Below are 25259 nucleotides of genomic sequence, written 5' to 3'. Positions count from 1 at the left end.
TGACTCTTTGCTCTTCTGGAAATGCTAAATAAAAGGAGTTTTATTCAGTGATATCTGAATATCCATATTCTTCCTCTCAAACCAATGTGCTGAGCTATTAGACTGCAGCCCCCCATTAGGAAATCACTGGGTTATCACAGGGTGTAACCTAAAGAGGGCTCTCTGTTGAATTTCATCTGTCCAGGTGAAACAACACAGCTTCCTAACTAACCTGTACATATGGCCTGATAGGTTGGTCACCAATTGTATTGCACAAGGAAGTTGGAAACTGCTTTCTATAAATGCCACCTAGATTTTCGGGTCTGGCCCAATCCACAGTAGAATTCTCCTGACTCAAACTGACTCTCAGTCAAGTGGCCATCTCAAAAACCATCTCTGCAAGGGAGGACTCAAAAAAATGTGTTACTAGGATACAGTGACACCAATCCCACATTTTGTGGTTAACAAAACAAGTCCTGCATTCAGCTTGGCACAAAGCCCTGATCTGATGTATTTCAAGCCAAGCTGGAGGGCTCACAGGGAAAGCTGCCATTCATGAATGCTTCAGGAGGACAGGACGCCAGGGTCCCTTGTGGCAAACCAGGGACCAGAAACCTTTGGGATGGACCTTTTGAACAGACCTACCCTACTTCCTAAAGAGAGTTGGTGTATTGTGATTTAAAAAAAAAAAATTGTTTTACCTACAAAATCTGTTTTCCTGACATTTTTCTTGAAAAATGTGTCCTGTAAGGGTGAAAAAAAAAAAAAAAGGAGAAGGGAAAGAGAAGAAATGCTCTGATTTCTGATTTAACAATCTCAAACATCACTCACTTCATTTTCCCCGCTCCTCGGTGTAACCAAATACAAGACACATAGGACTTTCCTGGGGAAGTCTACATCCAGCCTTCATTTAAGATTTCCTGCCCAGTACATAACTAGGAATTTTCATCCTAAAGTGGCACACCTATTTCCTCAGAGAGCTCAGCTCTCTTTGAATAAAAAAAAGCGAGGCACCCCTTTGGGGGATTCAGTATATATTTTTAAACTTCTCATTAAATCAACCTAATTTATGGGGCATGTTCAGGAAAAGCAGTTGCTTTGGCGGATGCAAAGTTAATTTGCAGACTCTGGCCTGTCCCCCTCCTTCTTCCCCTCCTGCGCACTCCCCTCCCTCGAGCATTTCCGAATGCTTTCGACCCCCTCCGAAGCGGCTCGGTTCTCTCCGCCGGAGCACCGACTCGGCTCCGAACACCGCCGACTCCCTCCGAGCCCCGCGCCCAGACCGCACCGAACCTAGCCGAGCGTCGCCGAACTGAGCCCCATCGACTTTTCCGGCCTCGGCTGGGCGCTGTCCACCACTTGCAACGCCTGAAACCTCATCCAGCTCGGGTGGCTGGGGCTTCTACTGGGCTCCGAGTCCGCCACTGCTGATTACAGACTTCTGAAGTTTTAAAACGTCCCCCCTCGGGAGAAAAGGGTGGCGCGGCTTGCATTTACAGATCTGCAAGGGCTCCAGACAGATGCAACATGCACCTTGTTGCAAAGAGCAATTCCCCAGGCCCCGCCTCCCCATCAATTTGGGTTGCACAAGCTCAAGAGAAGCCCCAAGCTAAATTACCCTTGGCTCAGAAGGGTGCGGTGAACCGAGGGGGCCTCTGCGAAGAAAGCCCCAGGGAGCTCTCCAACAAAAATAAGAACATGTCAAGCAGATGGGAAAATTGTCTCCGAGTCGCTACTCCCTACCATCATGGCGCCGCCTAGAACCCGCTTGTCATGCCTGTTACACATGCAAGATTTTTTGCATCTTGGTTCTGAAACCGCAAGCATGCTTCGTCTCCCACTCCCACCTTCCCACGAAAAGGGTTTTTATTTTCCATTGTTTCCCTACGCGATGCAATTATTTCGGCTATTCTGTCAAGTTGAAAAATAATCATTTTTGTTTACTGCACAGCAACCCCTAATTAGGAGCTGTGTGTGCACGAAGGTGTCACAGCAAAGCGACGTGGAATCTTCGCTAAACGGTCTTAACGAACTCCTCCGTCTCGAACTGACAGGCCAACCGAAACAGGAGGCCCGGAGGGCGCACACCCCTTCGCTGCCGGCCACCCCCTCCCCAAGCAAAGCTGCCTGTGGGCTCACCAGGAACTGCCGAATGGATAGGGCAAGAAGCGAGCCTGCAAGTGGAAAGGAGGGGCGAAGCTCCTTATTGAGAAAGTGTGGAAGGGAAGGAATATCCCATTTTGTTTTAATTTTCAACCATCACTCAAATCCACCCCCAGTTAATTAGGAGGGGAAACTGATAGCTAAGGCAGAAGGGGGCGGCGGCAAGTGGGGCCTGAAATCCGCATTGTGGGTAGATTACATGGAACACGGCCTATGCAGAGTGTAAATAAATACACTGATAAAGGCCACGAAGCGAACGAAAACTGCGGGTGTCAGGAGAGCAATGCTGGGAGGGTGGGAGAGGAGCTGGGGGCAGCAAGGGGCGGACATTCAGCCTCACAGGCAGCTTCCCTCCCCCTTCCACCTCTACTTATCCACAGTTTGGATAAAACTGTGCCCGTCACCTACGTTTGGAAACCCACTCCTTCCCCTAGCACACGACACCTCCCCTAACCCTGGCCCTCTTTTTTTTCGGGGGGGGGGGGTGCCAGGGGATGTAGAAACCACAGCCTCCAATTCAGCACCAAAAGCATGAACAGCAGACACTTGATCCTCCACCCCAGTCTAGGGCTGGGTCCCCTCCATGTTAGCCAAGTTCAAAATCACTGCCCCAGGAAAAGAGCAGGGGGAAGTGGGATTACGGACCTTGGGGGATAGGGAGGTATGGAGGGAAGAGGAGAAAGAAATAGAGACAGAATGAAACAGAGACACAGACAGAAATGGAGGCAGTGAGACACAGAAAATATTCCACAAGCAAGAGTAATGATCATAATCATGCCAATAGTGTGATGTTCTGATCAATATGGCGGACACTGTCATTCATACAACTACAGGCGCTCCCCTTCCCCCTCCCAAAAAACACCCACCCAGGAGTTGGGGTGGAGGACCCAGAACCAACGTAGGGAGTGGGGGAGGGGAGTCAAATATAGGGGTATGTGTGTGTGTGTGTGTGTGTGTGTGTGAACGAATTAAAAAACAGGCCTGGAGAGCAATGTGGAGTAAGCAAGGTAATAAAAACGATTTAAAAATTATTCTTAATAAAAGTACAAATCCCAATGCCACAGGGACTTACTTCATCTGCTTCACAATGGTGCTTTTTCCTGATTCTCCAGCCCCTGTTGGGACACAGACAGTGGGGAAAAACTGGTGAGTGTCAGCTTAAGGGAACAGGGGGAGGGGGGACTAAGGCATGCGAGGGGGTGGGCGATCCTGGGCACATGGTGGTGCCAACTTGGGGACCAGGTCTCCCGGGCGCGGGTGGGGTGGGGGAGCTGGTGGCAGGGGGTGCGGAGTGGCGGGGGTCGGGGGATGGGGGTAGCAGCGGCGGTCCTTACCCAGCAGGAGTAATTTCACGTCTTTGGCGGCGCTGATGCCATCCTCTTTGAGGTTTTTCTCAATCGCCTTGCTCCGCTCGAGGGCGGCTCTCTCCTCTGCGCTCAGAGTACATCCCATGGTGGCCCCTTCCCTGCCACAGCCCGCACGACTCGGCTGGCACGGCTCCCCGGCTCGGAGCGCCCCCCACCCCCCCAGAGAGCAGAGCCTGGGCTCAAGGGGGAAAATCACGATATCCTCTCCTGGGCTGGAAACAAAAATGTCGGGAAACCAGAACCCCCCAAAAAGACAGCCGCTAACAAGATTCCAGCAGCGGAGACTCGCGGCAGCTGGCAGGGGTCTGGGGTTGTCGAATCGAGGGTGGCCGGGGTCTGGGGCTCCGGAACCAAGGGAGGAGGCGCCCGCGGGCCGAGGAGGCGCGGACTGCAGGCACTGAGGCTTGTGCACGACCCAAAATAAATAAAATAATAGTCGAGGCTGGAGCCGCAGCCGGAGCCGACGGAGGGTGGGGTGGGGGGCAGGGTGGGTCCTGCTGCCGCGGCTGCCGGAGGAGGAGGAGGCGGCGGCGGCGGCGGAGGAGGTGGAGGAGGCGGCGGCGGCGGCGCGGGATGTGGAGGGAGTGAGTTAGGGGGTGCTGCTAGTGCATGTGCATCGCCGCTCTTCAGCCGTCGGTGCGTCCGCGGCGCCTTCGCCGACCCCCGCGGGCTGGGCAGGGTTGGGCAGGGGGCCGGGCCGAGGGGCAGGTCTCTAGCGGGAGGCGGCGTCGCTGTCTCCCAGAGCTCGCATCGCTCGGTGAGCCTACCGGAGAGAGAGGGAGAGCGCCAGGGAGCCGCGGCCAGCCGGGAGCTCGAGGGAGAGGGAGAGAGAGAGAGGCAGGGAGGGAGGGGAAAAAAAAAATGGGAGAGCGAACGAGCGCGCGCGCGCCTGGGCCCGGGAAGGGGGAGGAGGCGAGCGCAGCGCGCGAATGCGCCAGCGGCTCTGCGCACCCGGCTCCGCGGGCAGCCAGCTGACGTCAGCAGGGCCGCGCGCCGGGCACCCGGGAAGGGGAGGGCGCGGGGCGGAGGAGGCGCGCGCCGGAGTTCGCGTCAGCCGGCGGCGGCGCGCACACGCGCTCGCGGAGCGGCCTGCCCCTCCCCCCAGCGCCCTCCCGGCCCGCGGCTCCCCCGGGGTGGGTGCGTGCGGGACTGGCGGGGGCGGGGAGTGAGGCCGGGCGCGCGCCGGGGCGCACCACCCCGCCCCCGCCCCCGCCCCACGCGCGGGCGGCGCGGACCTCCTTGTCAATGGGAGCGCGGGGCCGGGCTGCCCGTACGGCGGTCAGGTGGGACCCCCAGCTCGCTGCCAGCGCGGCCTCTGTCCCTCTCGGGCCGGCTCTCCATCTTGTCGCCCGCAGCCCGCCTTCTCCGTGGCTCTCCAGCCGCTGGGGCCGCAGAGCCGAGGCCGGGTTACCTCAGGAAACGCGATGTGGTAGTGGGTCGGAATAAACCCGCGCGCCCCAGAATTCGCCTTGGGGGCGTAAGGACAGATTCGGACTTTTCGCTTCCTGTGTCCACATTTATTGAGCACCTAGTATGTGAGAGCCGAGGCTGTAAGGAGAGGAACGCAGCGGGTGGAGAAAAGCCAGGGCCTTTTCTCTGGGAGCCGCTGCCTCCAGGGCCATCGCCGACCCTGCTCCGAGATCCCAGCCGCCGCTCTCCTTGCAGGAGGGGTGCCCACCCTGGGGTGGCCTGGGTGCCTGGAGTGGAGAGACAGGGCTTCAAGCGACCGGGAGTTTCCAGCAAACCCCTGATCCCTGAGCAGTTTATTTTAAAAGCTTTTGCAAATGTTGGACGGTTTAGCTTGGTGGAGGTCGTCTTTGCACTAAATTCTCCTGTCCTCCCCTTTCGAAACACACAAAATGAATTTTGAACAGATTTTGGATGAGAGGTTTTCTTCCTTTTTTCATCTTCTGAAACATTTCCCCCTCATTTCTTCTCAGATAAAGACCCAGAAACCCGGGACAGTTACTCGGTGTACAGCTAGTCAAATACTGAGGAAACCAGTCGATATTTGCCAAAGATTGGGCATGTTCTGGGTGGTCTCAGATTTTGAAGAAACGAATTTTTTACTGCACAAAATAGTTTTACAATCAGTTCCATCAGACAGCCCCAGGGGCTCTCCTAGGGAAAGGGGCCAATAGGCAAGGTTGCATGGGGATAAGAGAGGCAAGCGGCCAGTGGAAAACGTTTTTTTTTTTTTCTAACAGTTGGGCATTTCTGTAGCTCTGAAAGCAAACTTGTTTGTTTCATTTCAACGATAGAAAAAAAAAAACACTCCTGTTTTGGAAATGTAACCCAGCATAAAAATACATTTGCAATGGGGAAAAAGAAAACAGTTTAGGGCCACCCAGAAGAAAATATTTTTTCCCTGATTTTTTTTTTAATTTGGTATTTCTCAGTGTGGGTTTGCCTCATTTTACAAATAGCTGCCCATGTCAAGTTGTGGGTATGTGATTTAAATATTTTAATTTGAATCACATTTTACATAGTCTAGGAAACTGACAAAAGAATCCTATAGAGAATTGTTTTATAAAGTGAATAACTGCTTCTCTACCTACCTGCCCCCCTCATTCTTCTTTTCTGTGCGTGTTTTTGGGGGGATGTTAGGGGATAAATCTGGTTTGGCTTAAAAATCACTAAAACGCAGCCTTTCAAATCCAAAACAGAGAGCGTAGGTACCCAACATTCTATAGAATGTGTTATTTCCTCAAGAGGTTGCTAGGAACAGTTATGTAGATCTACCAGGTGCGGGGAAGCACTCCACAACCTCACCCAGGTCCTGTATCCCTGCAAGACTGCATTGGAAAGACTGAAGAGGTAAGAATATAACTATTTAATTGCGGATGCTGGGTCACATTTCACGTTTCCATGCTCTTTCTTTGAAGTAATTTTTAATTTAAAATCTTAGGCTCTTGGATTATTTGGGTTTGTATGGTTGAATGAAACTATCATTGACCTTAGGTATATTTATTTCTTCTTGGTGTCAGACCTCGTATGATGGAGGCACAAACCTGTTTTGTGTTTTTCTTTACTTATTAAGCACCTACCTACCATGTACAGGGTAACTGTTCTAGGGGCTATAGATGTTGTATTTCAGGTTTGCCTACTCAGTTTTCTTTTTCTGGGTCACTTTGCATCTTTATCGCTGGGCTTCGTAAAAGACTAATAATAATCCGCTTCATCTGTATAGTGCTTTACAGCTTACAGAGCACTTTTACAAAAATTATCTCATGTGATCCTCCCACATAAACCTCAGTTAAGCACATGGCGTGGGAAGCATCATGGCTGAGTGCAAAGAACCTGGACCATGAATACAGATCAACCTGAGTACCCATTTTATAGCTGAAGAAGCTGAGCCGCTAACTGTTTAGGGTCACGAACAGTTATTCTTCTTACTACTACCTGTAAGTAGTAAGCTAGTGCTCCTTTCACATGTTTGTGGACTATCTGAGAAACAGCATATTATATACACATATAAAGTGTGCTTCCCAGACTTATAGAAAGCATACAACCCCAGAACCCACTCATATTCAGGTTCCCCCAAAGGACGTGAGGATAAGAATCTCTCAGTTCTCTGTGAATTATTAGTAATTAGATAATACCACAAGTGTTTAATTTTTCACAATTAATTCCCGTGGGAATGAGGAAATTACTGTCCTAACATCAGCAGCGGGAGATGCTTAGACCAAGGACAGATTCTATTTGGTTTTATTTTATATGATCCTCAGGATTTTATTTCTCGGATTATTGTTGATGTCCAGAGAATAACTCTCCCTCCAACCTCAGCCATTCCCTTTGCTACACACATACATCATTCAGTATATTTTTAATTTTAAAAGTAGATAATTAGAGTATTTTATATACTCTCTAAAAGAAACAACAGCAAAGCTCTTTACTGCATGTGGCTCCTAGATCTGGAGGGCAATTCATTATATCAATAAGATTCCCCAGCTCTGACTTACAGAATGTGGGCTCTGATTAGGTAAACTGACTTCCCCTATTTGTTCCCTTTTATACTTTAATTAAATATAAAATTACTTTAATTATTTAAATATGTATGCATTGGCAGTCTACTATGTTTAATATATTGATTTAGACATGAAGACAGGTTGGGATGTCACGAACTTGGAATCTTGAAATCTTGAAAATTCTGGAATGTTTTCTCAAAACAATTTACATTAGAATTAGCTGGGATGCTTTTTAAAAATTCAGTTATCCATCTTACTTTTACCAACTCAGACTCTTCAGCCATTTGGATTGATAGCCACTCCCCAGGTGATTTTTCTGTGTACAAAATTTGGTCTTATACAGAATCCATATGTGCCAGTTAATTCTGCTAAGAGCTTACTTTCTTAAAGCCCAGATATCTCACATGTTTCTAAATTCAACAGTTTTTACGTTTACTAGTTTTTTTGTATTTCTGTCAAAGGGAAAAAAAACTATAAAAATTACTAATGAATACTACTCTCACGGGAAGAAAATAGGCTAAAATATGTGGTTCATAACCTAAATGAAACTAAATATCCAGTGAATTAGTCATTTTATTATTATTATTATTATTTTTTTTTTTTTTTGAGATGGAATCTCACTCTGTTGCCCAGGCTGGAGTGCAGTGGCGCAATTTTGGCTCACAGGAACCTCTGTCTCCCAGATTCAAGAGATTCTCATGCCTCAGCCTCGCGAGTAGCTGGGATTACAGGTGAGCACCCATGCTCAGCTACTTTTTTTTGTATTTTTAGTAGAGACAGGGTTTCACCATGTTGGGCAGGCTGGTCTCCAACTCCTGACCTCAAGTGATCTGCCAGCCTCGGCTTCCCAAAGTGCTGGGATTACAGGTGTGAGCCAATGTACGCAGTGAATTAGGCATTTTAGGGAGAATGGTAGGTCACTAGAAATTTTGGGTTTCTGCACTAAGTGTTTCTGTTATAAAATTGATAACTCACAATCCAACTTAGTGGTGAATATGATTTAGAAGAATGTCTGGTTTTGGCTAAGAGATGACTTTTCTTTTTTTTCCAGTTTGTATCTGGCATTAATGAGGGAAGGTGCTGATCAATTTTTTTATGTCCCTAAAAGATGAGCCCTCTATTCAGCATTTCCCTAACTCATATTTGTGCACATCTCTCAGACCTACCAGAGTGGTGGTTCTCAAATGTTGTGCACAAGAATTACCCAAGATGCTTTTTAAAGAACAGATTTCTTGGTTTAATCCCTAGAATTTCTGAATCAGTAAGTTGGAGGCTAAGCTTAGGAATCTTCATTTTTACATCCATACCTTCTCCCCAAGTACTCAGGTACTTTGGGAAAACATTAGTAAACTGTAAACTCCTTTTAGGGGACAGAGTTGTCTTATTACTTTGTATATATTCCCAAAGATCAAGGATGGCCCACTGCCCACAAGTCATCAGTTTCAATATTTGTTAACTAAACAAGGGCTGATTTAGCAAGGGCTAAATCAGACAATATAACAAAGCTCTTCCCACCTCTGAGACTTTTTTATTTTTGTAGTAGAATTTTTTTTACTTGATTATTCTAGAAAATGCTTAGGATTGGATGAGTTCAAAAAGGTAATGGCTTGTCTTCAAGTAAGGCTCTGAAAAATGAAATGATACAGATTTTAAACAAACAAATGGGAGATTTATAGGCCTATGCCAGCTTGTGAGAAGAGTGTTTGCCAGGTGTTTTTGACATTCCCATCAGAAAATTTTGGGCTCAATTTTGTGTCCCATTTTGTTATTTTATAAAATTCATGAAAAATTAGTTTTCTTATTTATAATTTTAGGGATAAGAGATGTCATAAGAAGAAATAAAGGTTTTGTGTACTTTTAAGTGAAGGGATTTTCATGAAGGAGCAGATTAAGGTTTATAGGTAATTGAGTTGAGCTCTTAAGTTATTGAAGTCCATTATGTGGTCAGTGTTGACAACAGAATTTGTTGAATGTTCTTTGATGGTTGAAGAACCCCAAAGAGGGTGTGCTTTGTGATTTTTTTTTTTCAATTTAGGATAGCTAGAGTATCCCACAGGGATGCCTTTGGCTTGAATAGAGTGAAAAGTTGGAGGGGGCCAAGACTAGTGCTTTCACATTGACAATGAAATGGACCAAGAGCTGAAATTGAAGTCAGAAGCTTGGCTTAATATGAAAGCGTTACCTAAAGTCATGGATTCCAATTGGAATTTTCTCGGAAAACTTTTCATTAGAAACTAAGATTCTTACTTGTTTTGATGGGAGTAATAGTCCTTTTCAACCTACCTGGGTTGGAGTTGACAGAAAAGATTAGCAGGAACATATTTGTAAAATATTTATTTAATACTTATTATATCCTCCAGAAGACAGGAGCTTTCCTGACACAAAGGTTACTTGCATTATTTATCATATTTTCTATCTCCATAGAGCCTTTCACACATGCAGCTAAACACATTTTAGACATTATCTCATTAGTCTTCTGTAAGCTTCCAGGTCCAAAGTTTTATTACCATTGGTTTTTACAGATAGAACTGTTTTTGTTTGTTCCTGTCAGTTATATTTGTGAAAGCAAAAAGTAGGTGAATTTTATGTGAATCCAGTTAAAACCAATTGAATTGGCTATAGCAAGTGTAATTGGGGGAGGAGAGGCTATCAATTAGTTCAGATTTAGAAGTACATTGAGAGTGTTTGGCCAGACTAGACTGAATTAATTTTGTGACTTGTCTGCATTCTCTAAAGTACATGTGGTTTGAGGTGTTCCCAAAGTCTGCCAAGTACCAAGATTGAGGCGTTCCAGTCGGGTAACATGGTTCTTTAGTTGAGCTGACATTTAGGAGTGTTATCTATTCTTCAAAGACCTGCAAAACCCTGACCTCTGTGGCAAAGAAAAACATTTTTATGAAATTCCTGTGTGTGTGATGGAGCACATCTATAAAACTAAAAAAGGACAACTCAGTGAGAGATACATTTTCAACCAGGCATCTGTCCCATAGGACTTTTACCTAGAGTCATTTTAGTTAAGTAAAAAGAAATGAACTGTACTGATTTTCCTCTCAAGTAGTCCCTGAAGTCCACTGTCTCTCCCCCTGGCCATTGTAGTCTTTGGAGAGGGCTAAGGAAAGAACTCTGAATTAGTTACATCCAATATAAATGAAAAACAGCACTGTTTCTAATGACTACAGAGAGGACATATACAGGTCTTAATAAAAACACTGAAAGCAATGGCTTAACCATGACTCTGAAATTAATGAGGTCAATGCCCAAAGGCAATCTTAAAAAAAAAAATCAATGGTGGGATTGAGAGGTGGGGTGAATGAGGCAATGAAAGAAAAAAGGTAGGTTTAGAGATTGGTCACTTTGATCATTCTTTTTTTGATTCTGTAACCTCTGCTTCTGTTCTAGGAAGGAAGTGATACCAATCATTTTGTTCCTTTTTTTGGCTTCCCCGCCTCTGCTCTATTCATATACTTGGCTTTATCCCCCCATAAACATTTCCACAGCAAGAAATAGTGATAAGAATGATATTTTTTCCTATAATTATCTTCGTTTATTTAATTCATGAATGTCTTCCATATTTATTGTATGCTTACCATGTGCCAGACACTATGTTAAATGTTGGGAATATACTGTTGAATACAACACACATGGTCCTCTGCCATCATGCAGAGGCATATGGTCTCAGACTTTTGAATTGTAATAATCTCTCATATATTATTTAATTCAATCCTTATAACAGCTACTTGAAATAGCCAGGATTTCTGTTTTTCATTGCATGCATAATGAAATTTAGCTTAGAGAAGTCCAAGTGATTTACCTAAGATCACATAGCTCATAAATTGAGTGATCAGGATGGACACCTTAATTTTCTGAATTCCAAGACAGTGTTCTTTCTGCCACATCATGCCACTTCCCGAAGATCCGAGGTTCATCTCAGTTGCTTTTTTAAATAGCACAGGCACCAATTATGCTATTCATATTTTAGTGGGTTTTTACTTTACTCAGTAATCCTTCTCCTACTTTGTTGGATATTACTGATCATCATAATGAACTTTACCCAAGAAATTTACAATCCCATGATATCTATTCCAATAAATCATTCCTAGCTCTTAAAGCAGAATAGATTATCTTTGTAGTGTATATTTATCAGAATATTCACCATGTTTTGCAGCATCCGCTCCCTCAAAGGTGAAAACCAGAAATTGGCAGTAGATGATATGCAACTATTAAATATAATGTGACGTTTTAGTCTCAATAGGTTTGGACAAATAATAAATGAAAGTAATTTTCAAAACTGAAGGGAAGTAATACCAAGAAAGTCAGCAGAGTGAAAAGAACACTGGATAGAATGAAGAGACAAGACTTTTAGTCTCTCGCCAACTTTGGGAGACTTAATTCACTTTCCAGGCCTTAGTTTCCTCAATCAAGAAATTGGATGTTAGGCACCTTTTATCCATAATTCTAAATCCGAGTTGCGAGGACAGAGAAACTGGAGGACTGACACTGGGGAGATTACAGAAGGCAGAGCTCCAGAGGGCAAAGCAAGAAAATGTTACGAATCTATTTATTCAATCCTTGAATCTGAGTATATCTGTTCCACTATCAAAATGGTTCCCTTTACTTTTTTCCTCCCTTTAAGTCAAGCATGAATTTTTCATATTTCGTATAGTGTTTGCTTTAGAAATATAACACCTTGTAAACGTAACAAGCCAGTAGTATGAAAAGACTATGGATTGACTTTGATTTTCCCACTTAGAAGTGACACCACTCCTAGATATACTGGAATATTTTTTTAGCCCGTCATGAAAGGTTTCTGCAGATAGCCCTGTATCCTTTTCAGCACAGCAGGCAGATAATGGCTCCTAATCATCACCCAATTGATTTTGACAATATTTCTTTGTGAGTGAATAGGGTGAGTGGGGAACATCCCAGGGGGCTGGGAAAGTATAGCTAAGGGAGTCACATAAATCCAGGAGTGAGACAGCCAGTGGTAACTAAAGGGGCAGATGAGCTTAAGAAGGGGTTTACCTTTTCTCATAGCCTCCACTAGATCTTTGCAGTCCTGCCTTTCTTGTGATTTTCTCTGGTATGGCTCTAACAGTTCTCTTGATTCTTCACTTACTTCCTACCAGTCACTCAGTTAGCAAATATTAGTTGCTATTACTTGTTGAAAGGGTGTCATTGAGGGGATGGAGGAATTCAGCATGATGCTTTCATAACCTCAGAGATACTAGTAGCTCTGAGCATGAAGGAACCAAGGGTTTATGAATTTATCCAATTGTAAATTAAAAATTAAGTTTTTTAGAAATCGGTAGAGAGAATATCGGAACTCCAATCAAATAACATTGAAGGATTCACCTTTGCTCTTCATTGAAAGTCTGGTTCATGGGCCTGGCGTGGTGGCTCACGCCTGTAATCCCAGCACTTTGGGAGGCCAAGGCAGGTGGATCACCTGAGGTCAGGAGTTCAAGACCAGCCTGGCCAACATAGTGAAACCCTGTCTCTACTAAAAAAAATACAAAAAAAAAAAAAAATTAGCTGGACGTGGTGGCAGGTGCCTGTAATCCCAGCTACTCCAGAGGCTGAGGCAGGAGAACTACTTGAACCTGGGAGGTGGAGGTTGCAGTGAGCCGAGATCATGCCATTGCACTCCAGCCTGGTGACAAGAGCAAGACTTCATTTCAAGAAAAAAAAAAGAAGTCTGGTTCATGGATGTATATTTATACGTTTTAGGTTAAAACAAAATGCTTAATGTATGTATATAAAAAACTTAAAATTTTTTTTTCTTTTCCTTTTTTCTTCTTTTTTTTTGAGTCAGGGTCTCACTCTGTTGTCCAGGCTGGAGAGCAGTGGTGCGATCTTGCCTCCCTGCAACCTCCAACTTCTGGGCTCAAGTGATCCTCCTGCCTCAGCCCCCCAAAGTAGCTGGGGTCGCAGGTGCAAGCCACCACGCCAGACTAATTTTTGTATTTTTTTGTAGAGACAGGGTTTCACCATGTTGCTTAGGCTGCTGTAGAACTCCTGAGCTCAAACAATCCATCCACCTTGGCCTCCCAAATACTAGGATTACAGGTGTTAGCCACTGCGTTCAGTCGAAAAAGGCTTTTTTTTTTTCTACAAAAGTAATCTGCTATTTTAAAGAAAATCAGAATTGCACAGAGAACATCTGGGTTCCCTGGCCTAGAGGACTAAGCTGAGACATTTCAGAATTTCTTAGGGGTGAAGATAACTTGCTGTTGGCTCTAGAATCCAGCTCCAGCTGCCTCCTTCCTCCCTTAGGGAGCTACTGTGTTTAGGAATCAGCTTCTTTTACATCTAACTGCTATGATTGTAACTACTTAGAAAAACTACCATCACTCCTGTGACAACATCCTGAGGCTTACGCCTTAAACAGAATTCAGGTAGGGCATGGGAAGTTGAGCCAGGTAGGTCTTTTCTAGGCTTTTCAGCAGGGCCGCTTAGCTCCCTAGGGCAGGCTAACCCTTGGCACAGGTCCTGGACTAATCCAGGCCATAAGCAAGAAAATCCAAATGCTTCGGGGTGGTTGAGCATCAAATCAGTCTCTGTGCTGGTCCTTTTTTGAGCTTACCCTGGCCCTACGGAGTAGGTGATTTCCTTGGTGCTTGTGACTAGTTCTAGTAATGAGCCTCTTTTAGGTTCTGTGTATCTGCCTTTGACCCTGCTTTGAGATTGCGGTTCTATGTTGATTCCTTCAGCCTCATTGAAATTAGAAGCCAATCCCTAAACCAAAGCCTGCATGACTAGATTCTTATTACAAGCTGCTATATCTCTAATGCCCATCATCTGTCTGTTTGGAACTTTGCCTATTGTCGATGCCTGACTCCCTACACATCTCTTCACTTTTGGATATCTGCCTGTTGACATCATGGTGCCTTCCTCTCACCTCTATAATAGCCTACAATAATCCTTTGCTTACTGTCAGACTCCCTTCACACCATGATTAAGGCCTAACAGACATCTATAGCATGAATCCCACATATTTGGATTTTGGATGCCTACACATTTGGATTTTTGGTGCCTATCATATGAACCTGCTATCTTGCCTAGTCCCAATGGGATTGCCTATAGTTATTCTCAAACCTTAATGTTCAGAAAAATCCCCAAATGTGCTTATTAAAAATGCAAGTTCCTGGACTCCATCCTTAGACATTGTGATTCAGTAACTCTGAAGTGGGCCTTAGAAATCTGCATTTGAACATGTACCTGCAAATAATTTTGAGATACCTTGGGAAAACCACATTTTGAGAAACCCAGTCTCTGGTGCTTGATCCTTCCTTATCAGGGCCATTCCATCCCCAGGCAAACTTGATTTTGACAGATCATGGGAAAACTACTTTTCCATGAGGAATTTCTGAATATCATAATATTGCTACATTTTAGAATATTATTTTGTTTGTATTTTTCTACTTACTGGATTGGGGAAACTTTATATAGGTTGTAATGCCCAGCTAGATGCACTCTGGCTACTAGTTCATACAAGTACCTCAGAATTTTAAGAGTTCAGATTTTACCTTATAATTTGGGCCCTGCTGTCTCTAAGGTAAAGATAACATAGTGACTTAGAAATGCATGAATCAATGATATCTCCATCAGTGGCCTATATTTTAGGACAATGGAGGAAAGTGTCTTCTTCCTCTTGGATCTGGATTCATGCTTAAATATTGACTTCGTCAATGTGCCTATGTATGCCATTATAGGTGTAACATATAGTCAAGTATATATAGATATAAAGAGAAAGGAACTCTGGAGACAGGAGGAGCCACTACAACTGCTCTTTGTTGTAGGATGGTGGCTTATGTGAGGCCTACCCTGACTTGGATGCAATAGTCCTCAGATTCAGATTAAACATTTTTGGAATGAATACTTCGAAGAGCATTTTGTAGACTTCCTTTTACATTACATCAAGTGTGTCATAAGGTACCCCCTGTGGTTTAGAAAAATTCTCAGCCATTTGGAGCCCATGGGAGCCATCAAGAAACCCAGGGAAAGACTTCTGTTTCTTGTCAAGATGGAATAACAGTTACTGCCTGTTTATCTACCATCCCATCTGAAACAACTATAAGAAAGAGCAGACAAGATACATGAAATAATGATTTTCAAGATCCTGGACATCAGGCTATGAATAACAGTGATTCCTGACAGATAGGAAACAAATGAGGTGACCTCATGGTTACCACAGCTTACTGCCTTGAGGGATTTTTTAGGTTGTGGTGCAAAAAGGAGGAAGCCAGGTAAAGCTTAGTAGACTCCATGGGTTGAGGAGATAGAGCTGGGAGTCTGGAGAGACCAAGGAAGCTAGAGTTCTTAGGATAAAGTACTGGAGAGGAGAAAGCTGCACACAGAACTCTAAAGATCTGCAGAGAATCTTTTGAGTATTCCAATTAATAATTGGCACATGCATATGGGGAAACTGTTAAAGACTGGGGAAATAACCATCAAAGAGAGTTAGGGGGAACAGTGACAGCACTTACACAGGTCTAATAATAGTGCCTATTTCTGTCAGCCAGACCAGAACATCTCCTAATTTATAAAGTATTGGAGAGAGTGCTCAAAAGGGTCTTGCTACAGTAGTGGGGAATAATTAGTTTCAGACTAAATGTTGTTATACATTGGTCTTGCCTCACAAGCAAGATTCAAAATGATCAAATTATTTCCAAGGAATTTAACCATGCCCTGAAACAAAACCCAAGAATATTTTTTAAAAATATGAAAATATCCAGCAGCCAAAAAGGCAACATTCATAATGACTGGATCCAAGTAAATATTTCTGGGCATGCAGAAAACCAAGAAAATCTGACCCACATTAAGAAAGGTAATCCATCCATCTAAAAACTGATGCAGATGTTGGAATTAGAAGACAAAGATATTAGAAGTTATTATAACTGCATTATATCTGTGAGTAGAGACTTCATATATATTTTTTAAAAGAGGCCCAAATTAAATATCTAGAGATAAAAACTGTAATGTCTAAGATAAAAAATAAACTAGATGGGGTCAATAGCACATTAGATATTAAAGAAAAAAAGATTAATGACCCTGATGGCATAGAAATACAAACTATCCAGAATGAATACACAGAGAAAAAAGAAAATTTTAAATTAGGCAGACATAAATTATATCAGTAATTACATTAAATGTAAATGGATTAAATATGCAAAGTAAAAGGCAGAGATTTGCAGAATGTATTAAAAAATAATTCAACTATATGCTGTCTACAAGAGCACACTTTAGATTCAGAGATACAAATCTGTTAAAACTAGAAGGATGAGGAAAAAAGAACCATGCAAACAGTAACCAAAAGAGGTAAAGGAGCTATACTAATATCAGACAAAACACAAATTGTTTTGTGTTTTGAGACACAAATTGTTACTAAAGACAAAGAGGGACATTTTATAATGATAAAAGGAAGATATAACAGTTGGACATATAATAATTGTAAACATATATGCACATAGCAACAGAGTCCCAAGATATATGAAACAAAAACTGACAGAATTGAAGGGAAAAATAATTCAATAATAATAGACTTCTGTATCCCACTCTCAATCAGCATAACTATATAGAAGATTAAAAAGGAAATAGAAAACTTGAACAATATATAAGTCAACTAGGCCTAACAGACATCTATAGAACTCTCCACCTGACGACAGTGGAATATACATTCTTCTCAAGTTGACATGAAATACTCTCCACGCTAGACCAATGTTAGGGCACAAAATAAGCCTTAATAAATTTAAAAGGATTGAAATCAACAAAGTGTATCTCTTACCACAAGGAGATTAAATTAAAAACTAATAACAGAAGGAAATTTGGGAAATTCACAAATATATAAAAAACAACACACTCCTAAATAATCAATGGACTGAGGAAGAAATGACAGGAGAAATTAGAAAATACAATGAAATAAGTGAAAATATAAATACAACATGCCAAAACCAGTAGAATTCAGCTAAAGCAGTGGCTATAAATATCTATATTAATATTATATTATATATAGCTGTAAATGCATATATTAAATAAGAAAAAAATAGTCCATATTCTAATCTTCATCATAGAAAACTTAAAGTGAAGAGCAAACTAAGCCCAAAGTAAGCAGATGATGGAAATAATAAGATTAGAGAGGACATAAGTGAAATACAGAATGGAAAAACAGTAGAGAAAATTAATGAAACCAAAAGCTGGTTCTTGAAAACAATCAACAAAATAGATAAACTTTTAGCTTTTCTGACCAGGGGGAAATAAAAGAGAAAATTTAAATTACTAAACCTAAAATGAAAGAGGAAACATTACTACTAACCTTAATATTAGTACAACATTAATTGTCATTAAATGTCATGACATTACATAATTAAAACATTAAATGTCATAACATTACTATGAACTTAACATTAGTAAAACTGTAAAACTAACCTTATCAAAATAAAAAGATTATAAATGAATAATTGAATGCCAAAAATTAGCTTAGATGAAATGAATAAACTGAAACTGACTCAAGAAATAAAAGATCTGAATAGACTTATAACAAATAAAGAGATTGAATTAGTAATGCAAAATTTTCCACAGAGAGAAGCTCAGACCCAAAAGGCTTCACTGGTCAATTCCTCCAAACATTCAGAGAATCAGTTCCAGATTTAATATTGTTAAGATGTCAATGCTACTTAAAAGATGTACAGATTTGATGGAATCCCTATCAAAATCCTAATGACAATTTTTACAGAAATAGAAAAACTCATTCTAAAATTCATATGGAATCTCAAGGAACCCTGATTAGCCAAAACAATCTTGAAAAAGAACAAAGCTGGAGAACTCACACTTCCTGATTTCAAAACTTATGCCAAAGTTACAGTGACCAAAACAGTGTGGTACTGGTATCAGGACAGCCATATAGACAATGGAAGAGAAAAGGGAGCCCGAGAATAAGCCCTCACGTATATGGTCGAATGATTTTGACAAGAATGCCAAGACTATTTAATAGGGAAAAAAAATTCTTTTCAGCAAATGGTGCTGGGAAAACTGGATATTTACATGAGAAAGAATGAAGTTGGACCTTTAACACCGTACAAAAATTAACTCAAAACGAATCAAAGGCCTAAATTTAAGATCTAAAACTATAAAACTCTTACAAGAAAACAGGGCAAACCTTCATGATGTTGGATGTAGCTATGTTTTCTTGGATATGACACCAAAGTCTCAGGCTACAAAACAAAAAATAGACAAATGGGATCTCTTAATTTTTTAAAAAACAATTTTTTAAAAAAACAATTTTTTAAAAAAATTGTTCATCAAAAGACAATATCAACAGAGTAAAAAGGCAACCCATAAAATTGGAGGAAATATTTGCAAATCATATATCTCATAAGGCATTAATATCCAGAAAATGTAGAGAACTCCTAAAACTCAACAAGAAGGCAACCTGATTAAAAATGGACAAAAGACTTAAATAGGCATGTCTTCAAAGAAGATATACAAATGACCAATAAACACATGAAAAGATGCTCGACATCACTACTCACTGGGGATATGCAAATAAAAACTGCAGTGAAATACTACCTTCACATTCATAAAGATGGCTACTATTAAAAGAAAAAATAACAAGTATTGCTGAGGTTGGGAAATAATTGGAACCTTATATACTCTTGATGGGAATGTAAAATGGTACAGCTACTGTGGAAAACAGAATGACAGTTTCATAAACAATTAAAAATAGGATTAACATATGATCCAGCAATTAAGTTTCTCAACATAGACCTAAAAGAATGGAAAGGGTCTTAAAGAGATGTTTATACACGCATGATCATAGTAACATTGTTCACAATAGCTAAAACCTGGAAGCAACTCAAGTATCCATTGATGGGTGAATGGATAAGCACATGTGGTATATATGTTGAATGGAATATTATTTAGCCTTAAACAGGAATGGAATTCTTACATATGCTACAATATGGATGAACCTTGAGGACATTATGGTAAATTAAATAAGCTAGTCACAAAAAGACAAATTCTCTGATTACACTATATGAGGTAAATAGAGTAGTCAGAATCATAGAGCAAAATCATAGGGACAGAGAGGAGAATGGTGGTTGCCAGGAGCCAGGGAGAGGGGGAAATGGACAGTGGGCAGTTATTGTTTAATGGGTATAGAGTTTCAGTTTTACAAGATGAAAAGAGATGATATGATGGTGATAATGATTGCTCAACGTTATGAATGCATTTAATACACTGAACTATACACTTAAAAATTGTTGGCCGGGCGCGGTGGCTCACGCCTGTAATCCCAGCGCTTTGGGAGGCTGAGGCAGGTGGATCACGAGGTCAGGAGATCAAGACCATCCTGGCTAGCATGGTGAAACCCCGTGTCTACTAAAAATACAAAAAAAAAATTAGCCGGGCGTGGTGGCGGGCGCCTGTAGTCCCCAGCTACTCCGGAGCTGAGGCAGGAGAATGGCGTGAATCTGGGAGACGGAGCTTGCAGTGAGCCGAGATTGCATCACTGCGCTCCAGCCTGGGCGACAGAGTGAGACTCCGTCTTAAAAAAAAAAAAAAAGATAATTTTATGTTATATGTATTTCACCACAATAAAAAATTGGGAAAAATCAATTTTAATCTTTCTCAAACTCTCAAAATATAGAACAGGAAGAAACACTTCCCAATTTAATCTATGTCACCAGAAAACCAAAATCAGACAATGACATCATAAGAAAACTTCAAGCCCATATTCCTCATGAATATAGATGCAAATTTTTGAACAAAATATTAGAAAACCAAATCCAGCCATGTATAAAAGGGATACACAATGATCAAGTGGGATTTGGTCAAATGATGCAGAAAAGGCATTACACAAAATCCAACAGTTCTTTTTCTGCATCAGTTGAAATGATCATGTGGTTTTTGTTCTTTTTTCTGTTAAGATAGCATATTACATTGATTTTCAGATATTAAAGCAACTTTGTATTCCTGGGATAAATCTCACTTGATCTTAGTGTATCCTTTTTATGTAAGAGAGCTAGTGTCCAACATGATGACTATAGTTGGTAACAATGTATTGTATACTTGAAAATGGCTAAGATAGTAGATTTTAAGTGTGCTCATCACACTAAAAATGGGAAGTATGTGAGGTAATGCATGTTAATTAGCTTTATTTCGCCATTCCACGATATAGATGTGTTTTAAAACATCATGTTGTACACTATACATTTATATAATTTTCATCAATTTAAAAAAGTAGTTAGAAAAAGAAATGCAAGACTAATACATTCAAAACTATAAAATTTGGCCAGCTGCAGTGGCTCACGCCTTAATCCCAGCACTTTGGGAGGCTGAGGTGGGAGGATTGCTTGAGCCTAAGAGTTGAGACCAGCCTGAGAAACATGTTGAGACCCTGTCTCTACAAAAAATTAAAAAATTAGCCAGGAGTGGTAGCACATGCCTATAGTCCCAGCTACTTGGGAAGATTGAGGTAGGAGGACTATATGAGCCAGGGAGGTCAAGGCTGAGTGACTCCTGATCATGTCACTGCACTCCAGCCTGGGTAACAGAGAAGACCCTGCCTCAAAAACAAAAAAAAAACTACAAAATATTGTTGAAATAAATTAAAGGGGATCCAAATAATTGGAAAGACATCTCATGTTAATGGGTTAGAAGACTTAACTAATAATGTTAAGAAAGCAATACTCCGCAAATTGATCTACAGATTCAGTGCAATTTCTATCAAATCTCAGCTGGCTTTAAAAAAATTATCAGGCTGATCATAAAATTCATGTGAAACTGTAAGGGACTCAGAATGGACAAAACAATACTGAAAAAGAAGAACAAAGTTGAGGACTCACACTTCCTGATTTTAAAATGTACTGTGAAGCTAAAGTAATGAAGCCAGTGTAATACTGGCACAAGGAAAGCTATTCAGAGACATATATAGATCAATGGCATGGAATTAAGAGTCCAGAAAGAAATCCTTACTTTTATGGTCAATTGATTTTTGACAAGGATATCAAGACAATCAGATAGAGAAAAAAATAGTCTAGATTCCTACATTTTAAGGAATCAATTGAACCTCTATCTCACACCAAATGCTGAAATTATTATGTCTCAAAATTGATCATAGACCTAAATTTAAGAGCTAAACTTAAAAAAAAATCTCATAAGAAACCATAGGAATAAATCTTCCTGTTATTGGGGCAATTGGTTTCTTAGATACAACACAGTAAGTACAAGTGACAAAAGAAAAATAGGTAAATTGGACTTCATCAAAGTTAAAATCTTCATGCTTTAAAGGACACCATCAAGAAAGTAAAAAGACAACCCACAGATGGGAGAAATTTTTTTTATTATACTTTAAGTTCTAGGGTACATGTGCACAACGTGCAAGTTTGTTATATAGGTATACATGTAAACCATGTTGGTTTACTGCACCCATCAACTCATCATTTACATTAGGCATTTCTCCTAATGCTATCCCTCCCCCAGCCCCCCACCCCCTGGCAGGCCCCAGTGTGTGATGTTCCCTGCCCTGTGTCCAAGGGTACTCATTCAATTCCCATCTATGAGTGAGAACATGTGGTGTTTGGTTTTCTGTCCTTGTGATAGTTTGCTCAGAATGATGGTTTCCAGCTTCATCCATGTCCCCGCAAAGGACATGAACTCAGCTTTTTTATGGCTGCATAGTATTCTATGGTGTATATGTGCCACATTTTCTTAATCCGGTCTATCATTGATGGACATTTGGGTTGGTTCCAAGTCTTTGCTATTGTGAATAGTGCCACAATAAACATATGTGTGAATGTGTCTTCATAGTAGCATGATTTATAATCCTTTGGGTATATACCCAGTAATGGGATTGCTGAGTCAAATGGTATTTCTAATTCTAGATCCTTGAGGAATCACCACACTGTCTTCCACAATGGTTGAACTAATTTACAGTCCCACCAACAGTGTAAAAGCGTTCCTATTGGGAGAAAATATTTTTAAATTATATGCCTGTTAAGGGACTTGTATCCAGAATATATAAATAACTCTTATAACTCAATAATAAAAAGGCAAATAGCTCAATTTAAAAATGGACAAAGGGTCTGAATAGACATTTCCCCAAAGAAGATATACGTATAGCTAGTAATGACATATAAAGATGCTCAACATTCTTAGTAAGGAAATGCAAACCAAGACCACAGTGAAATACCAATTTACACTTACTGGAATGGCTATAATAAAAAAGACAGACAATTATAAGTTCTATTGAGGATGTGGACAAACTGGAACCCTCATCAATTACTGCTAGGAATGTAAAATGATACTGCCTACCAGCAAACTGGAAAACAGTTTGATAGTTTCTCAAAAAATTAAATGTATCTTACAGTACAATTCCACTCTAATTGTATACCCAATAAAAATGAAAACATATGTCCACAAAAAAACTTAATCTTCTTAGCAGCATTATTCATAAGCCAAAAAGTAGAAACAACCGAAATGTCCATCAGTTGATGAATTGATGAATAAAATGTGGTATATCCGTACAATGAAATATTATCCAAAAGAAATGAAGTGCTGATACATACTACAGCATAGATAAACCTTGAAAACATTATGCTAAGTGAAAGAAACCAGGCACAAAAGACTAGGTATTATATAATTCCATTTATATAAAATGTCCAGAATAGGCAAATCTATAAAAACAAAGTGGATTAGTGGTTGCTTAGAGTGGGACAGGGGGAGGATGAGGGAGTTGCTGCTAGTGGGTGTGGTAGGCAGAAGAGTAGTCCCCAAAGATGTCCACGTTTTAATTCTAGAACCTGTGAATATGTTACCTCACATGACAAAAAGAACTTTACAGATGTGATCAGGTGTACAGGCCTTGAGATGAAAAGATTATCTTGAATTATCCACTTGAATATTTAATCACATGAATTGTTAAAACTAAAGAACCTCTCCCAGGTTTTGTCAGAGAGAGAAATGTTAATAATTAGATACAGTGTTGCTGGCTTTGCAGATGGAGGAAGGGGAGGTCATCAGCCCAGAAATGCGGGTGCCTTCTAGAAACTAGGAAAGGCAAGGAAATGAGTCTTTCTCTACAGCCTCCAGAAAGGAATGCAGCCTTGCAGACACTTTGATATTTGCCCAGTGGGACCATTTCAGACTCTGACTCTAGAAGTCTAAGATAATACATTTGTATTGCTTTAGCCACTAAGTTTGCAGTGATTTGTTGTGGTATCCATGGGAAACTAATGAAATATGAGTATGGGATTTCTCAGTGATGAAAACATTCTAAAATTATGTAGTAGTGATGGTTGCATAATTTCCTGAATATGCTAAAAACCATTAACATGTACACTTTAAGTGAATGAATTTCATGGTATGTGAATTACATCTCAATAAAGCTGCTTAAAAATAAAGAGCAGTGAGGGACAACTTTAAGCCAGCTAATGTATGTATAATTAGAGTTCCCAAAGGGAAATCAGGAAAAAAATAAGGGTCAATAAAGAAATAATAAAAATGTTGAATTTTGATGAAAACTACAAATCCATAGATCCAAGGATCATGGTTGCATTAGTGTGTTCTCATGCTGCTAATAAAGACATACGTGAGACTAGTTAATTTATAAAGAAAAGAGGTTTAATTGACTCACAGTTCCACATGGCTGTGGAGGCCTCACAATCATGGCAGAAGGTAAATGAGGAGCAAAGTCACGTCTTACATGGCAGCAGGCAAGAGAGAACTTGTGCAGGGGAACTCTCCTTTATAAAACTATCAGATCTCATGAAACTTACTATCATGAGAACAGCATGGGAAAGACTCACCCCCATGATTCAATTACTTCTCACCAGGTCCCTCCCATGACATGTGGGGATTATTACAATTCAAGGTGATGTTTGGGTGGGGACACAGAGCCAAACCATATCAATGGTGAACCCCAATCACAAGAAATTTGAACAAAACTACACTAAGTCTCATAATGAAACTGCTCAAAACCAATGATAAAGAGTAAATCTTACAAACAGCTATGGAATAAGGATGCGTTATGTACAGAAAAAAAAGATAAGGATTAAAACCAATTTCTCTTTGGAAATGCTACAAATGATAAGACTGGATCAATATCTGAAAAATACCAAAAGAAAAATACTTTGAACCTAGAATTATATGCCCAGAGAAAATCTCTCTCAAAAATCTAGACAAAATAATCACTTTTTCACATGTAGAAGACAGAATTATTTATCAGCAGTAGACCTGTACTCCTAGAAATTCTGAAGAAAGTCTTCCAGGCAGAAGTAAAATAGCACCAGTGGAAATAGGTACCTACAGAAAGAAATAAAGAACACCAGAAATGACAACTACGTTTCTTATTATTTAAACCTCTTTAAAAGACAACAAATAATATTAGGTTGTGCAAAAGCAATTTTGATTTTTAGGTTTTGCCATTACTTTTAATAGTAAAAGCTGCAGTTACTTTTGCACCAACCATATAATGTGCTGTGGAGTGAATATTGTAAGTAAAATATATGACAAAATGGAGTTTACAGCATAAGTAAATATATGACAAAAAAAGTAGGAGGGGAGAAATGGAAGTATATAATTTAGGAATCTTCTATATAAACCAGTATCACTTGAAGTTACACTGTGATAGGTTAAAGATGTATACTATAAACCTTAAAACAACTACTAAAATAGCAAAACAAAAGTTATAGATAATAAACAAAGGAGATAAAGTGGAATAATAAAAATAATCCAAAAGTATGCTGAAAAAGAGAAGAGATAAAATAATAGAACAAATAGAAAATAA

The 25259-nt window shown here is 40.7% G+C and overlaps 1 protein-coding gene and 1 long non-coding RNA gene across 3 annotated transcripts in view; one reads left to right on the top strand and one right to left on the bottom strand.

Moving 5' to 3' along the window:
* The window catches only part of GNAO1 (G protein subunit alpha o1), a 168824-nt gene extending 165218 nt beyond the window's left edge, over positions 1-3606 (bottom strand). For both annotated transcript variants that reach the window (XM_054453267.2, XM_054453268.2), the window contains exons 1-2: positions 3477-3606; positions 3215-3257 (exon numbers count right to left, since the gene is read on the bottom strand). In XM_054453267.2, coding sequence (XP_054309242.1) covers positions 3215-3257; positions 3477-3594 — 161 coding nt within the window. In that variant the 5' untranslated portion in view covers positions 3595-3606. The remainder of the gene's footprint in view (positions 1-3214; positions 3258-3476) is intronic.
* A 1129-nt stretch (positions 3607-4735) lies between these two features.
* The window catches only part of LOC134738606 (uncharacterized), a 105030-nt gene continuing 84506 nt past the window's right edge, over positions 4736-25259 (top strand). The window contains exons 1-2 of the long non-coding RNA XR_010124468.1: positions 4736-6326; positions 8111-8208. This is a non-coding gene — a long non-coding RNA (uncharacterized LOC134738606). The remainder of the gene's footprint in view (positions 6327-8110; positions 8209-25259) is intronic.

This window comes from Pongo pygmaeus, chromosome 18, assembly GCF_028885625.2.
Source record: "Pongo pygmaeus isolate AG05252 chromosome 18, NHGRI_mPonPyg2-v2.0_pri, whole genome shotgun sequence".
In the NCBI taxonomy this organism is placed as follows: domain Eukaryota; kingdom Metazoa; phylum Chordata; class Mammalia; order Primates; family Hominidae; genus Pongo; species Pongo pygmaeus.
This window is presented reverse-complemented; position numbering and strand designations above follow the sequence as displayed.